We start from the raw sequence: 17,665 nt of genomic DNA, 5'->3' as shown, positions 1-17,665 counted from the left end.
AATAATTAAATCAAAACTATTCAGTCATGACCCGTGTTGTAGAGCTAGTCTTTGTGATTACAGTGAGATCAAGATATTGTTTTTACCATTGTCAAACTGTAGGTCTTGGATGTAGAGTCAGGCAGGCCAAAAGTATAGTAAAAATGGACACTTATGTCCCTAATTTTCAGTTTGTGTTTTTTTTTCTCAAAAGTATAACCAATGATCATTAATCCAAGGTTGCATTATGGGTGCTAAATATAAGTAAGATCTGAGAGGTCAAGACTGTTGATACGCATCAACAGAGTGAATGCATACCAGGTAACAACATTCTCTGTGTTTTGCGGCAGTTTCACAAGCGGCAGTGAACTCCATTGTTTAGATTGCACTCATGGCCTAGATGGTACTATGGATTGTGCTGAGACCTGTGACTTGGAAGACCAGTAAACACACAATGTGTGTACTCTCGAGTAAAGCACATAAAATATAAGCTGTCTAAATGGTTTGTGAAATGTGGGTGTATTTGCAGTTAGTACAATAGTGAAATTAGTGCATCTGCCAGTTGTAAGGACAACGGTGGCAGATGTGTAAACTGCTTGTCAGTATGCTATGCCCTCTCGAGGCTTTCCCGCCATCACTTTAAAGATCAGAGCCGCTCAGTCATCGTGATTTGAGTTTGGATGACAGTTCAAACACGGGCCCACTTTGCAGAGTGACAGAAGTTGTCTGCCACCTCATTATGCTTCGAACAGATGTCTTATTGATCTTACTGATTTAATAACCAGAAGAACATTAGTGGCCATTTTTCAATAGGCAGAGTAGGCACAGTGTCTTAAATAATCGTTATCTTGGATTGTGAAAAAATGAATGGATTGTAAGACTGGGTGTTAATTTAGCACTTCATACAAAGAGTTTTTCATGCCTAACAAGCTTGATACAGTACTTTAATATAAGCCTATTAATGAAGTGCTCCAGATTTTTTTTTTGTTGCCTATTTGCGTCCCTGTATTATGTAGTATATTACGTATAGCCTGGGTGGCCAATTTGAGAGTCACACCTGAGAGAGGGGTTCTCGTTATCTTTTGCTGTAATTTTATGCAAAACGCCAAAGGCATATCAAGTGTTTGCAGTGCTCTGAGGCAGCATTCTGACAGTTGTCTTTATTTACTGCCCTCCTTCATACATTTCTATGCACATCAGCAGCCATTATTTTTATGTCTGGCTTAGAATAGCTTTAGTTTTATTTACACTTTATATGAAAAATGTGGATACATCATCAAACATGCACATACACTAATGATTCATCATTAGATTTCTCATAGATTCTGTCATTTCTGCCCATCCAGAAATTGTTGATAATTTATGTTTTGGTGTAGGTCTCTTTTATAATATGATGTCTGTGAAGGTGTGGAAACGATGTTTTAATCCGCAGTAAATAAAGATGCAAATATAGTCTTTTTGTGATGTAAGAAATGGAAAATTTGATGTCTATTAGGTCATAGGTATATGGGAATGGTTCTATTTTCAGATATTTTATATCTGACAAGGCTTTAAAGGCTTCCAAATTTAGATGCGCATTGTGGCTCATGCTATTTTCATGCTCTTCTGAAAATCTGCTTCTCTACTTCCAATACCCAAGTGAAATGCAAGATGATATTGTGGGTAAGCCATGTTATGCAGGCCGCAGGGTGACGAGTCTACTCTTGTGTGACAATGAGTGCCTGACCAAATTTGTTTCTGAATGTTTGCTGTTCATATTATATTGTGTCTTTCATTAGTTCTAGGATGTGGGAGCCATTACAGTAACATTGGGCGTGGTTGTATTTGTGCTGAATTATGTCAGGCCTAGAAATACATCCAACCACCAACCTCGTGCCAGAGATGTCTCTGCTCTGCCAGAAGTCAGATGCAGGTTTCAGGGTGTGGAAACTAACACCAGCCGTCAGCCAAATGCTGACAAAATTTTGATTGTGGCTAGTAAGTTTTGCTACTGTAGCAGTCACTTTGGCAGGTGACTGGCCAGGTTGTGCTTTATTGTAAAACGTAACGTGGCTGGGAAAATATTGAAAATGACTGGCTTTTTAGAATCCACAAGCCACTCTGGCCAAGTGAAAAAGTTAATTTCATACCCTAGGTTCTACATACAGATTGCCTGGACACTTCATGCTAGTGCACAAGACAAACCTGGAAATGAAATTTTCTGATATTGCCATCTCTCACATTCATAAACAGATTATTTTGCAGAGGTTTCAATTCTTAACTGTAAAGACATTGCTATTGCTTATTATTTCTTCCAAGCCTAAGAAAGTAGATGCCTGTATCTCTTTTACATCATGGTCCTGAGCCCGGTGTGCCTACAGAGGCTATCCTCATTAGTGAGAAGCAGCTTTGGGAAGCTTATTCCCCTGACCTGCATTCCTGCCCTTGGCACCCTGGCCAAATGTGAAGCATGAAACACTGTGAGGCTGTGAGTGCCGCAGGAAGCATCTGAGGTGCTGAACCATTATCACTGTGGAGATACGCCGGAAAAGTCAACATCCTGAACAATAAAACAGTCATGAGTCTCCAAACGATAGCCCATTTTATCCATGTGGAATGCAACCAACCTACCGACCAGTGAACGTTAACTGCTGTTACTAGGGTCATCAGTTTGTCTCCCCTTGTTTTCTCGCATGGTACTTCCTTCCTCCACCAGCTAGAGGTTGCAATAGCCTCTTTGTCACACCACTTCTGAAACAATTATCCCATTGGACCACCTCAATAAGTCGATAAAGTAATTGCCACTAAGCCCAGAGGATTATTGACAGTGATGTTTAAAAGGAACACTCATATGTTAAATTCAGTTTTATTACTTACTACCATGGACATGCTGCAGTATTTTTAAATGTCATACAGGGACATGTTAGGTTTTAGTAGCTGCGGGAAATGCCCACATAAAAAATGAGAGCAGTCATGTAACATTGAACTTGCACCAAAAAGTTAAATCAAAAAATGAACTCATGATTCAGCTAATCAACTAATTAACTAATCAAGACCTTAAGTAGTGCCTTAATGCTGAGCTAAAACAAAATCCTGCACCCACACTGGCCCTTTTCGGATAGAATTGGAGACCCCTGCTTTATATGGATGCATTTTTCTTTTTACTGCAGTGATACTCAATCCTGGTTCTGGAGAGCCACAGATTCTGCTGGTTTTTGTTTTTTTCTTAAGATCGGTGACTAATTCAGACCCCAGAAACCAGGCGACCTGAGTTAACTGTGTAATCAGCTCCTCTAATTACTCAATTGCTGTGCTGAGTAACAATGAAAGCCAGCAGACCCTGCAGCTCTCCAGGACCAGGAATGAGGACCACTGGCTCAAAGACATGCTTTTTGCAGCCTTTAAACTTCCATCCATGTTCACTTTCCTTCCTTACTCTCCCCATATTATATCTACTAATTGTTTATAAATATCTCAATTAGAAACTCAATAGTATGAATAGTCACTTAATTGTGCTGTTAGTGCCTATGGGGACCCCATGTGGATAACCATTGAAATATAATTTTAAATCCCTGCTGGTCACATGGTGGAGACCAACTGGTAGCCCAGGCTTTTACCCACACAAAAACTGAATGACCGTGACCTTCAGCCTGGCAAAGATATATACTGCACATTTGCTCTCCACTTACGGATATGAAGAGATTCAGTGCTATATGAAGGGGCCTGATTCTACAATATGAAAAGCAACTTAAGCTCTTCCCGGCCCATGGCTTATGCTAATATCAGTCTCTGTCTAGCAGGTGGCTTTATTTGAACCTTGCTAGCTAATCTTATACATGCACGCTTTATATTGAAGTTAAAGGGGGATTGGGGCCACATAATGTGTTGGGTTGAGGCCACTGAGAGGTAGAATTGCGTCATGGGGAATGATGTATTCATGCATAATAACAGCAGCTGTGTGAAAAGTATGCTTGCTGCAGTAATAGCAATTGGTCAATGTAAAAATGTAATGGACCCCATTTAGTCTGGATTTTTACAGAACACCAAGGAGTTTTGTGGAATAAAAATGCAGTTGTGTTGTTGCTTAGTAATTGGCAAATCAGCTTTGTAAAGGCCATCTGCTTTTTTACCCATTTGAAACGCAAAATATAGGAGGGTGAAACAGAGGTAATGATTCTGCAGTCGTAAGGTTCCTTGAAGTAGCACACACAGTTTTACCATGTGCTTGCAGGTTCTTCTTGTGCACCATTAGTGGTTGAGGAGAAGGAGATAATTAAGGGAGCCATTTTGGCTCTGCAGCCCAACTTTTCTTTTCTTTTTTCCCCACAGATAATGAAGGAGGTGAGCAGGGCACTGGGAAACGCAGCAGCAGACGATAGCAAGCTGCTGCTCCTCAGTGCGGTGGGCAGCTACTTCTGTAGCGGCGTCGATCCCTCCTACCTTATAGGCCGGCTGTCCACAGATCGGCGGAAAGAGAGCAGCCGGATTGCTGAGGCCATACGGTAAGGATGCCCTTCAGGCACACGCTGGTCAACATACAAGGGACGGCAGTGGAGGCCAAGAAGAGTCTATGTAGACATGCTTTTTGGTAGATTTGCACAGTGCTCTTCTGTTCCCTAAATTGTCAAATATTTATTTTTAAACATATGATAAATGATTTATTAACCAATGTAGGCCAAAAAGAACAAATATTGGGTTCCAGTACACCTCCCTCTTGTCCATATCAGGATCCGTTTACTACGTTCCTGCAAAGTGCAGTAAAATGTTGTAGCATAATTAATTACACAATTTTTTTTACACTCTCCTCACACTTTTGGAGCCATGCCACTCAGTGCCAAAACACAGCCTATTGTTTATTTGATATTAAGTCGGAGACAAGCAAGGGGCCTCGTTCACAAAACATGCGTACGATCATATTTGGTCATTAACTGTGCTTACAAACAATTCCACAAACATTTTGGCATTCATCTTTTTTATCTGAATTTGTACTTTAGTGAGATGTGTTTTTGGAAACATGCGTAAAGGCATACACAGGTGATGTTTCTATTTATAATGCTTTATTATTCTAGCAAAGTCATTTTAAAACATTACAGACTTCATGTGCACGTGTGTTTGTCCATACAACTGTTGCATTAATATGAAAATAAGTTAATATTAAATATGCTATTGATCTTAACTACATTAACTGACCTATCTGAACAACCTCAAATTTATCACTAGTTTTTTATTTCAATTTCAGTTTAGCTTTATTTAGTTATTTAAGAGCAGGTTTGGTTGGTTTTGTTTAGTTTTTTCAAAAATGAGTTTCTATTTTTATTCCCTCAAGCACTTTTCATCTTAGTTTTATTTTACAAGAACAACCTTGTTCGGAATGTGTGTAATTCATTTCTTTTTTATTGATAAAAGTGATTTATGTTGATTGATCATGATCTAGTAAGACTAGTAAATGTGCCGCCAAACCCAACACTTAGCAATTGGTAGCCTATTTGTTTCTTTTGGATCACTTAGCTAGTCGTGCCTTGGGGGACAAAGCACATATGAGGCGCAGATACGTTTGCAGGGAGCAATGAATGGCTGATGTTTGCACACGACCCTTAAGGCGACATGTCTTGTATGTGGTTGTTAGGGCATGCGCTTATCCACACCGACTTGAAGAGGCACCTGCATTCAATTTATCGAAGGTCTGCAGCATGTTTCTTGTATCCCACATTGGTTTTTGTAGGAAACTTTATTAAGACCTTTAGTAAGAAAAATTGTCAAGGTTTTTTGAATGAGGCCCAGAGAGAGGGCGTGAGAGGTCTGTAATCAGAATTGGCAACCATCCTCATATTGGCTGAAACTATGCTGAGATGTTAGTCACAGGGAGATGGTGAGCCTGAGCCCTAAAGATGGTGGTTGATTCCTCTCCTCCATCACGCTACTGCTTGCACTTCTGTAAAGGGAAAATTTTCCCCTGCCGTTAACAGGGTTACAGTCTAACATTAAGTAGCATCTCAGCCATTTATTTGTTTATTTTTGGCATGTTGTGATGCCATCAGATCCACTAGAGAAGTTTATAGAGAGAGAGAATTTTATAACCTCATTTCATTTCATTTCTTCCCTGCTGCAGAATGTAGGGAATATGGAATGAAATGAGGTTATAAAATTCTCTCTCTCTATACAATAGCCCAATTTGCACAGGACTAGTTATACCCCAGAATGTCCTGTAAAGTGATTTTTACGCACATTGTTGGTAATTGCATCAGGGCATTCGGGCTAAAAGAAACTGTGTTTTTTCATCCCTGGTGTTTGTGTTTTCTTCATGGACATAGCTTTCATTTTCGTGCATCTGCATGTATTTGTAAATCAACAGTGAGGGCAAATGTTCAAAATCCAGGCCAAAGTGTGTATGTGTGGTTTGTGTAAATGTGTTTATGTCCAGCAGCTTGATAATTAGTTGACATGAAAATAAGGATGGGTATAAACATGTTTTTGTGGCAGACGGCCGGGCTGTGACCTTGCTCTGCTCTGGCAGCAGGAGGCCCTTGACTTGACTTTCTTTATCCAGTAGGGAGCCTTGCGCCAGCCTCCGCCGCTTCTCCTAAACTAATTAAAACACAGACTCATTTAAAACAGAGACACTCTCAGAGACAATGATTTCTGTGTTACATTTGCATTTAGAGCCACTTCTTATGGGACTTGAAACAGAAGGACTTAAAATCCTGTAATCCAATGGATATGAAATGGTGACGTTGAGGTGTACGCATAAAAGTTTATTGCGCCTCTAATCCTGACAGAAATGCAGATACTGTTGTTTAGCAACACGCAGAATTGGCTACTTTTCCCCACAGTCCTTATCTGTCAGTAATACGAATCAAAATCTAATTTGTTTAAAGCATACATAAACAGGCTGTATATATAATATCTGACACATGGCCATTTCTGGTCGGTAGACGGTGGAGAACAATTAGTTAACTTGCAAATAATTGTTGGCTTTCAAGGTCATTTTGAATAGTGCTATGGAAATGATCATAAATAAAGCAAATAGTCAGTATATTGATTTGTGCTATAGTGATAACAGTAGAGTGTGCAATACAGGCCACAACTTCCACATAATGTAGTCTGCAGTGTCACTCCGCTATTTACACCTTGGTTTCAAATAAGATCACCCAGATCAGCACTGGGCACACCAGGGTAGTTCCCCTACAGCGTACACCTTGACCACAGATATATTTTGGAGTCATGTATTGATAAGGTAAAGTAAAATAATTATTATTGCATCCAGAAATAGGCCAGCTTTCAGAATGCATTCCAATATTTTTCCCTTATATGGCAAAACATACCCAGACAGTGCCAGTTTTGGCTGTGGTTGGCAGCCCTACAGTGGAGCACAGAACTGGCCATAGCATCAGAGGGATCTACTGTATACAAGCACTATGTGTGAAGTGTCCTCCTCTGACCCAATGTCTGTACAAGTTTAAGCAGTGGGGTACCAAGTGAAAAGAAGCAGTGATTCAACATCAAGTGTTCTGAATGTGAGCACGTGCTTGTCTACAGTCTCTCAAATTGACAAAATAGGTCTCAACACACACAGATTGGCCATTTCAAATTAGGAGAAAATCAGGGTAATTTTCATTTTTATTTTAGTACCTTGTTGGTTGTAGTACAGGCTTGTGTAAAAATTAAATGTATTCTGAATGAATGACACTTTCCCAGTATGGCGGTGTTCATTTCTTTGTATTGTCTCTTGACTGCAGGGACTTTGTGAAAGCGTTCATTCACTTTAAGAAGCCAATCGTGGTGGCAATCAATGGGCCGGCCCTCGGGCTGGGAGCCTCCGTCCTTCCACTGTGCGACATCGTGTGGGCCAGCGAGAAGGCCTGGTTCCAGACACCGTCGGCCTCCATCCGGCTGACCCCAGCCGGCTGCTCGTCCTACACCTTTCCTCAGATCCTGGGCGTGGCCCTGGTGAGTCAGCACCTCCTGATATAGTTCACGGACGTCTGGGTGGTGCGTGTTCCCATGAGGTCAGCACCACCTGGCTACATGGTGGCCGTGTTTCCCAATGCAAACACCCCCCCCCCCCCCTGCACAGCAAGGAAAATCCCCATGAGATATTTATAGAGTTCCGGCTCAACAAGCACGTCCTCTGTAATCTGACCAGGTACTACATCACTCTACCCTCTTGTCATAATAGTCCAACAGTTTTTCACACAGATACCTAAAGAGCTGTTTGTGTAAGTATTTGTCTTACTTGGGTCAAGAAGAAATCGAGCCTTGCTTGGCAATAATGGTAACCTTAATAACCGTTGATGACTGCTTTCACGTTCACTAGATTTCTAGCTGCAGTAGTTTTGTGTCTGTAAATCTGCCTGTGGGCTGGAACCATGCCCCCACTTCACTGTCTGCACAGGCACAAATAGTGTATTAAACAATGTCTGTAACCTAAACTATTAGCTAGTTATCTAGAAACCTATTTTACACGACATTACTGTCACTCAGCAGATGCTCTTATTCAATGTGATTAACAAAAGTGGTGAACTTCAATGTTAGTCCCAGGAATACAAGTGTGACATCACCATGGTTAAAATGTCAGTTTATTATCAATATGTGTACGGTTAACTGAAAAAAAAAACTAAAATTAGTATTGAAAACAAAAGTAACTACCACTAAACAGCTAACTTGTTTTTAAGCAAGGGGCGACATAGCTCAGGAGGTAAGAGCGGTTGACTGGCAGTCAGAGGGTTGCGGGTTCAATCCCCTGCCCTGGGCATGTCGAAGTGTCCCTGAGCAAGACACCTAACCCCTAATTGCTCCCAATGAGTTGATTGGTACCTTGCATGGCAGCCTTTCACCATTGGTGTGTGAGTGTGTGTGTGTGTGTGTGTGTGTGAATGGGTGAATGAGAGGCATCAACTGTAAAGCGCTTTGGATAAAAGCGCTATATAAATACAGTCCATTTACCATTACCATTTAAGCAGCTATACCAGTAACAATAGCTGAAAAGCAGGGGGGGTACAAGAGGAACAAGAGGTCTGGTTGGTGTGTAGGGTCTGATAATCTTTTAAAGATACAACAGAGATATATAACACAGCTGTCCCTTCAGTCTGATAGGCAACAAGTTTTCTTTTCATGCAGTTCATTCACACTGTTCTCTGTGACAGGCGAATGAGATGCTGCTCTGCGGGAGGAAACTGACCGCCCAGGAGGCCTGCAGTCGGGGACTAGTGTCCCAAGTCTTCTGGCCAACCACCTTCAGCCAGGAAGTAATGCTACGAGTGAAGGAAATGGCTAACTGCAGCGCTGTGGTAAGACAACCTCTCGCCAGGTCCTGAACATCTGTGCTGGCTAAGTATAGGATTGTGACTTTTTCTACAGGGAAAATTATATCAAAAGGAAAACTCTGAATGGTTTAACTATTCTCAGAACTTTCTGGCCATGTTATGCCATTAAAAAAAGTTTTAAAACTAGTGTAATGATAACTCAATGCAGGCCACATTGATCTAAAGCTTAAGATAATATTTAATTGGAAATGTAATATTGAAAGCTATAAGAAATTAGAGTTAGGGCTATAATTTCTCTTCAGCTACGCTATTGTTCTGATTTTCAGTTCAGACATCCCTCTAGTTTGTGAAGTGAACCAAGCAAGAATAGGATTTCATATGTACATATTCCTAAATAAATTTAATTCAAACTTCAATTCAAATTTGTTTCATAAAAAGGAAAAAAAAAATTATTTTGCCTCACACTCTCCTACATTGGTCTATTTCTGAATCTGGAAGGTTCTGGAGGAGTCCAAATGCCTGGTTCGCAGCTTCCTGAAGTCGGTGCTGGAGGAGGTGAACGAGAGGGAGTGTCAGATGCTGAAACAGATGTGGAGCTCAACCAAATTCCTGGAGTCTCTTTTCACCTACCTACAGGAAAAGGTCTATGATGTCTGAATTCCTATTTTCACCAAAACAGCAGGGTCATATCTCTACAACCCGAGTCAGGAACCTTTGGCAACCTGCAGAACACCTTCTAAAATATCTGAACATGCCCTCCCACAAATTACCGTGGCAATATTGACAGGCATCACCCGATCACCATCCTCTATGAGTGGTGTCTCCCCCTTGTGGCAGGAAAAGGACATACAGGAAATAGATGATGGGAGCTCATGGCTGGACGGTCAGGGTGGCAGATACCCCACCTCCAAGGAATAGCGCTAGAGCTCATATGATATCATTACTGCACCTGCTGATATTTCCACAGTTGGACTCCCCAGCCCTGTGGTGCCCTTTCATTGCATTCCACAGACCTAAATTTTTTTTTGTTTTTTGTTTGTTTTTGATTATTATTATGCTTTCAAGAATTATCTGGAGATATTAATATTGGTTCATTATTCAGGGCATCTTTCATTTATTGGTCACACAGACCAGCTTGCTGGAAGACATCTTAATATATTTATCTTTTCTCACAAACACATTCCTCCTCTCTGTATAACAGAGCTGACTTATGCTGGAGACTTGTTCAAAAATGTAGAGATGAATTTTTTGTGGATTATTTATGATATCATTGGCACTCGCCAGTTATGGGGTAATAGTAGTCGTACGGGTGGAGTAGGGACGTATTAAAAATGAACAGGGTATGGTGGGGTCCCAGCCATCCTTTGAAGTGAACAAAGGAGTTTGATCAGAATCCTGCCATCCTTTGGCTGCATTCAAATTGCATTAGAGTGCACCTTACAATAGAGATGACTGCTAATTCCTTTGAAAGTTTGTCTCCCACAGACATTTTGTCTATCATCTCTTTTAACTATTCACTTAAGGGCTCATCCAGACTTGAACTAATTCCCAGCTGCTGTATGTTGGGAACTGCAGCACCAACTGCCTGAATATGGAAGCTGTGACCTTTCTAAGTCCGAACTGCCAACTGCTTAATCTTCGGTGTAATCTTGATACACAGGTTCTTAACCTTTCTGAGAACAAGGTCTGGCTTATTCCAAGTCAAAGGGTAGGCTTGATCTGAGGGATGTTTTTCTCATGCCTAAGGTCAGATATGATACAATACACAGCCCATGAAAATCGTCAGTCTTGAGATGGTGAATTATAATAAATGTTTGATTTAATTTTAATTTAACCAAAATGATTTGTTGGGAAATACCCCGGAAACGAAATTGTGGATTTTATCCCAAACATGGAGAATGCACGAGAAGGGAAGTGAACCACACAAATAGTTTCACTGTGGGTGTGTGAATGTATGTGAGAAAGAGAGCATGTGTCTGTGTCTGTGTGTGTGTGTGTGTGTGTCTGTGTCTGTGCATGTCTGTGTGTGTGTGTGTGTGTGTGTGAGGCCTGCCTGTGCACATATATGTGGAAGCTTTTTTTAATGTGCATATGCATGGCAAATTTTTGAGATGAGCCATTCATACTGAACGAAGTGTATGAGTTGGATGTGTACTCAGCAGATTCATTGTGTAAAAATAGAATATGTTGTGTGCATTTTGATCATTAACAGTCATATATGCAGTGTGCATTTTCAGTATGGAACAATTCAAGGCGTGGCGTTTAAAAATGATGTGCCCACCTCACTGTAGTAATGTCTATCAGTCCTTTATCACAGGAAAGACCAAATGGGTAGTACCAGAACTGATCTGACTTCCATATGGTAGAAGAGCAGTAATTAGATGAGGCAAGATCCTGTAACATCAGTGAGTAACATTAAAACAATTTAAAGTCATTCATAGCCTCCTTAAATTAGCTTATTTAAATGGATTGTTCAATTTCTGACATCTAAATCTGTTTCAGATTTAGTGTATATTTGTGATGCAGTAACTGGACAGTTTTGTGGAAGGATATTTTGGATATTTAGAGAAATAGTGAAGATACTGGTTCACACGACGAGGTATGTCTCCTTATTCAATCCAAAAAAATGTTTGAATCCCATGATTTCAAATCATACCAGAAAGCCAAAGGATACTATGAGGTGAAAGTGTTTCAGGTATATGACAGGGATAGAGAGGCTAATTATGACATGGCATCATTTCTAAAAATGACTATAGGTTTAACAAGCTAGTTTTCCAGTAGTAAAGAAACTCATGTCATAAGCTCCTTGTGTCTTTTAAACCCAGGACTTTTGTTGAACTAATTTGAATTTCCCAGTTTCATATAATGCCAATTTTGTCATGCAGTGTACTGAATAAGGAAATCCCTTGATTTAATTTTCATTCGTTCATCCTCAGGGTCTTTGACAAGGTGACAGTAGCGCAGAATAGGAATTTACTGAAATTTGCTTTGGAAAGGCACCAGCACTGGCACTGGTTTTAAGAAGAATGGCCAATGCAGACGAGAACTGGAATTACAGGAAGGGCATAGACATTAGTTTTGCTGAATCAGTTGGCTATGTGCTGTGTAACTGCAGCCAGATGTAGAATGAAAGCATGAATGCACAGGCTTAAAAGTTTGCCTCGTTACTTACATAAATCTGAATAAATTTGTAATTTTAAAGAGTTTGTGAACTCCGACTTAATTAAATCCTTTGTGTTCTGGTCCACTTTGAGAGTTGAACTACCTTGCCTTTGGCAAGTAGCAGTTTTTCTCTTAAGTCTTTCCTATTTTGATGTTATTATAACTATTATTATGTAGAACTGTCAAATTTCTAACCCTATATTTATTATATTTATTTATTAGATTAGCTTATTTTTCTAAAATCCTTCACAATGATTATAGGTGATCCCATATGATACAGAGAGGGTAGGAAGGGTTAGCACACTTATGACCCAACAAGATATATTTGAATTCAATCAAGGAAACAGAATCTGTAACCAAAAGGTTGCATGATTAAATCCATAGTGGGGCACAGTTGTTGTACCTTGATATAAACCGATTATTTTACAGTTAAAATCAAGATGTTCACATGTATAGTACATGTATATGTAAAGTAATCTGGTTAAGGATATTTTGTAACCAAATAAATCATGTTATTTCATTTGCAATGCATCTGTACAGAATTTGAAGGGAGTTTGGTGTGTTGTATTGAAGTGGACATGGACACTGATTGAGTGGTAGGTACTGCACATGCTCAGTGTTCTGCAGGGACTTAATAATACACATTAGAGGTGTATTAAGTCATTTGTGGCTTTGTGAATATAGCCATGAACACAAGCAACAGAGTGCAGCACTGATGAATTTCCAATTAAATATTGAAGTTCAATCAGTCTGTTGTGTTTTTTTTTTCTTTTTTGTTGTTGTTGTTGTTTTGTTGTTTGTTTTGTTTACAAAATACTAGTCCTGTTTCAAAATTCACCGGTCTTTAACTTGCCATCAGATATTAAAGCAACTTTAACTCCTGTAGCAACATGTTTAGTCCTTTTGTAAACATCAGACCTTTTTCCCCAAATTAGTTTTTCTCATGTAAAGTTAGTCCTTGGAAAGCAGAAAAACCCAGAAAATCTATTTCTGTTTTTGTTGTGAAATGCTTAATTTTTGTTTGTCTTCACACAACTATATTACATTTATTTAATTGAAAATACTTAACTTATTGTATAAAATGTTTGATATTATTTTAAATGACAAATTATTTTAATACTTTCGTAGTTTATTTTTTGGTCTGTTTCGTTTTCCCCAAAGTATTCTTTCACTTCTTGCACTTTTTGTCGGTTAGGCTGTATGTATTATTGAAATAATTGTGCAGTAGGAGTGGAATTGCATGTGATGATGGATTCAGCAAATATATGTTTTGTATGGGTATCTATCTATATTGGGTAATACAGTAACCACCAATGTTGTAGGTTTGTGAAAAATGTTTGAAATCAGCAACTTTGCAGTTGTGTGCATATATATACAAAGTTTGCTATTATTTGTGTAATTATGCTTGTACATATTCTGTTGTAGATAAATGGGTTGCCTGTCAAATCATATTTTCAGGGTATGGCTTTTTGTATCGCCATAGTGAGCAATGTTTGAAACCTTGCACAATATATTTATTTAATTCAAAATTAATGTCCAGTTATTCCTGAGGAGCTTATAGTGCCATACATTTTCTCTTTCCAAAAATCAGTTGGGCCTGTTAAGTACAAAGATTTGCTTTTACCTTTGTTTTCATTTGATTTGAACACATATGATGGGAATTGTTCTCTTTTGTTTTCTCATATTTAATGAGCTCAGCCATCCAATTGTTTGTTTATGATGTTAAATTAAATTCCCTTTTACTAGCATTGCAAAAAATCCATTACTCAGACAAGTAGCTTCCTGTATAGATTAAACCCATTGATAGTGTGCTAATGTAATTGATAATTATATGCTATATGTTGAAAGACTACATTTTCATTAGGAAGCCATTCAGAAAAAAAGTATGCATGACTTGTAAGGGCCATACATAATGTACGATTTGTATAATAGACTAAAATGTTTCTCTGAAGTTTATTTTAAAATATTGATTGAATTTTCTAGAAAGAAGGTTGTGATTAATGAAATGCAGTTAAATGCAAAAGTATTGGAACAGTGACACCATTTTCTTGTTTTGGCTCTGTGCTTCTGCACATTGGGTTTTAAATAAAACAGTAAATATGAGGTTTAAAATATGAGGTCCTCAGCTTTAATTTGAGGGTATTTGCATCTAGATCAGGTGATCCATGTAGGAATTTGCAAGTGAAATCCTAACTTGGCCAGTCAAGATCATTCCACTTTTTGGCCCTGAAAAACTGTTGGATTTCTTTAGCAGTTAGTTTGGGCTCATTGTCCTGCTGCAAGGTCAAGTGCCGTCCAATGAATTTTGAGGCATTTGGCTGGATCTGAGTAGATGTTTCTGTACACTTTAGAATTCATCCTGCTGCTGCTGTCAGCAGTCACATCATCAATAAAGAGAAGCGAGCCAGTTCCAGTAGCAGCCATACATGCCCAAGCATTAATACTTCCTCCACTGTGTTTCACAGATGAGGTTGTGTTGTGCTTTGGATCATGAGCAGCTCTCCATACTTTCCTCCTTCCATCACTTTAATACAGGTTAATACTCTTGCCATCTGTCCATAAGACATTGTTCCAGAACTCTAGTTTCTTAATATACTTCGTAGCGACTCTAGCCTGGCTGTTCTGTTCTCGAGGTTTACCAGTGGTTTGCATCTTGCAGTGAACCCTCAGACGTTATGCTGGTTTATTCTCTGTTTTAATGGTAGTTTTTGACACATCTATGCTCACATCCGGGAGAATGTTCTTGATCTGACTGACAGTTGAAAATTGTTTTTTCTTCACAATTGAACGTATTATTTGGCCATCCAGGACAGCAGTCTTCCATTGTCTACCAGGTCGTTTGCTATTGCTAAACTCGCTAGTGCATTCTTTTTTCCTAAAAATGCATCAGTTGACACATACAATGTTTTAGTTCTGTCTCTGGTAGATTTATTCACATTTTCCAGCCTCATGACGGCAGGCTTTACTGGCATTGACACTTGGTCCTAATGTTGAGACACAAGAACAACAGACTCCAAATGCAAATTCCACACCTAGAATCTACCCAACCGTTTATTAGATTTCTTGTGCATGAATTAATGATGCAAACACGCACCGCTGGCTATATAACAGCAGAGCAGGCAACTGTCCAATTACTTTTGTTCCCCTAAAATGGCAGACTGTATAAAAAGGGCTGTAATTCCTACACAGATCACCTGATATGGACATAAGCACCCTCAAATTAAAGCTGCTAGTCTGCACTTTAACCTCATATTCATGGGATTATTTCAAATGGTCTGGAGTGCAAAACAACATTAACAATATAAAATTGTGTGACTGTTCCAGTTCTTTTGAACTGTACATGGTGAATAATAATTGAAAATTGAAGTACTGATCACAATACACTTCAAGGTGTCCTTGAAGCATTTGGTTCAAAGTGCTAACTTAATATGCCGAACACTGTACAACATTTCAATTAGGTTATTTGTTTAAATTCACTGAATTCATTAATAGTTTTTTTTTTTTTTGATTATTACATTTGTTAGAAGCTTCATGGGCAATATTTGGATATTACTTATAAGATCTACATTTATGCAATCATTTATTCTGAATTCCTGCTTATTCTTATTATATTATGTGAAAGTAATTACGCTTATGTTTTACTTATGTTTCCAAAAGTTAAGTACAAACATGTTTGGATAATTATGATGCGAATTACCAAAAAGTTTTAAAGAATGACACATTTACTGTATAAAGCATTTTAAACTTAAACCTCAACAAATGAAGTTTTTTCCATGAGCCATTACATTACTGAGTACATCCTGTAAAGAATAGATTATTATGAAATATTGTGAAATACTGAAATGCACAAAATGAAAATAATATATCACTGGAAGGTAGAGATTTTCTTTCCTATTTATAAGCATGTACAATTTTCGGCCCTTTGCCACTCTCCTTTTATGTATGATTTCATAATGGTGGAAATTGATTATTTTTTGTGATAAATGAATTTAAACCAATATTTATTTTACATGTGCGAAATCATGAATGGGAATCTATGGTGATGTGTGATCTATATATATATATATATAATTTGAGAACTGGTTAACTAACCACAAAATTATTGCGATGGCCATCCCACTCTTCAGTTTAATAATATTAAATTAAAATCTTTTTGTGAAATAGAATTTCTTGTTTAAAAAATTGGTTGATATGAAAAATATCACATTCCTATTTTTATTTTTATTATGTTTTGAGCGTACCATGTAGCTCATTACCTATGTTGTTTATTTTATACAGCCTTTTTTGCTCATCTTTATCAAGGGTGCCAATTTTAGAGAGTACTAGTGTGTAGTGACCTTATATTTGGCTGATTTGGCTGCACTGTTAAGTGAAATCAACTTCCCTTATTTACCAACTATGCTAAAGCTCCTCTGATCTTGAGTTTCTAAGTCATGTGCTGTCTATGCTCCTGTATCTGATTTCGAACACATTTCTTGGTGCCTTAGAAGTCGTATTTTTCATGTGTGTCAATGAGATGCAGTATTTATATATAGTGGAGGGGGGAAAGCTGCTTTGAATAAACTATGAAATTGATTCAACTGTTGTGCCTTTTTTCCTCTGGATTCTGAAGGTTTTCACTGCTGCATGTGTGTCAATGTGTATAAGCCAGGGATAATCATGACCTTTGCCTCATTGCGCTTCTCAGAGTAATAAGTTTTGCCCATTACTTTTGGTCAGGAGTTTCTTGCCTAGTGTTCAAAATCCTTTTTTTTTTGTTTCGTTTTGTGCATATATCAGATTTAACCCAGTAGAAATAACTAGCCTGTATTTATTATTTTTGTAAAAATAAATACATGTTAATAATTGTGTATATGTAAGAAATAAACCATGATGGGCTGTCCCAGTATTGGAAAGACAGGGACAGTAGTGCAGCCGAGGTGATTATTTATATTATTTATAATGTCTATAGCTAAAATATTGCTACAATGAAAATAACACGTTTATGAATACAATTCATTTATTTAACAAATATTAAAGGCCATTTAAAATACCGAAGGCCTCCCCAAAAGTACGCTACATGTAGATGGTTTTCAACACTATCTAGTGCCCAAATTTGAAGCCCTCTTCGTGATGCCCTTGGGTAGGAGAGAGCCAGTCAAATATTACGTGGGCCAAAATATAACACAGACTAAATATAACACAAAAGTGGATGCATAATGCTTGAACAACATATTTCAGGTTAAATTAGAATTACCCTCTGTCTCCAACAAACGACGGAATATTTCAATAAATATTTCAGA

At 38.4% G+C, this 17,665-nt stretch overlaps 1 protein-coding gene across 1 annotated transcript in view; it reads left to right on the top strand.

Annotated features, from left to right (window-relative positions):
• LOC118228212 (chromodomain Y-like protein 2) overlaps positions 1-16,958 on the top strand; it is a 57,322-nt gene extending 40,364 nt beyond the window's left edge. The window contains exons 4-7 of the mRNA XM_035419553.1: positions 4,288-4,460; positions 7,695-7,905; positions 9,102-9,245; positions 9,720-16,958. Of these exons, the coding sequence (XP_035275444.1) occupies positions 4,288-4,460; positions 7,695-7,905; positions 9,102-9,245; positions 9,720-9,878 (687 nt within the window). The 3' untranslated portion in view covers positions 9,879-16,958. The remainder of the gene's footprint in view (positions 1-4,287; positions 4,461-7,694; positions 7,906-9,101; positions 9,246-9,719) is intronic.
• Positions 16,959-17,665: the final 707 nt, after the last annotated feature.

Source organism: Anguilla anguilla, chromosome 5 (genome assembly GCF_013347855.1).
Source record: "Anguilla anguilla isolate fAngAng1 chromosome 5, fAngAng1.pri, whole genome shotgun sequence".
In the NCBI taxonomy this organism is placed as follows: Eukaryota; Metazoa; Chordata; class Actinopteri; order Anguilliformes; family Anguillidae; genus Anguilla; species Anguilla anguilla.
The sequence above is the reverse complement of the archived record's forward strand: the minus strand, read 5'-3'. Positions and strand labels throughout refer to the sequence as shown.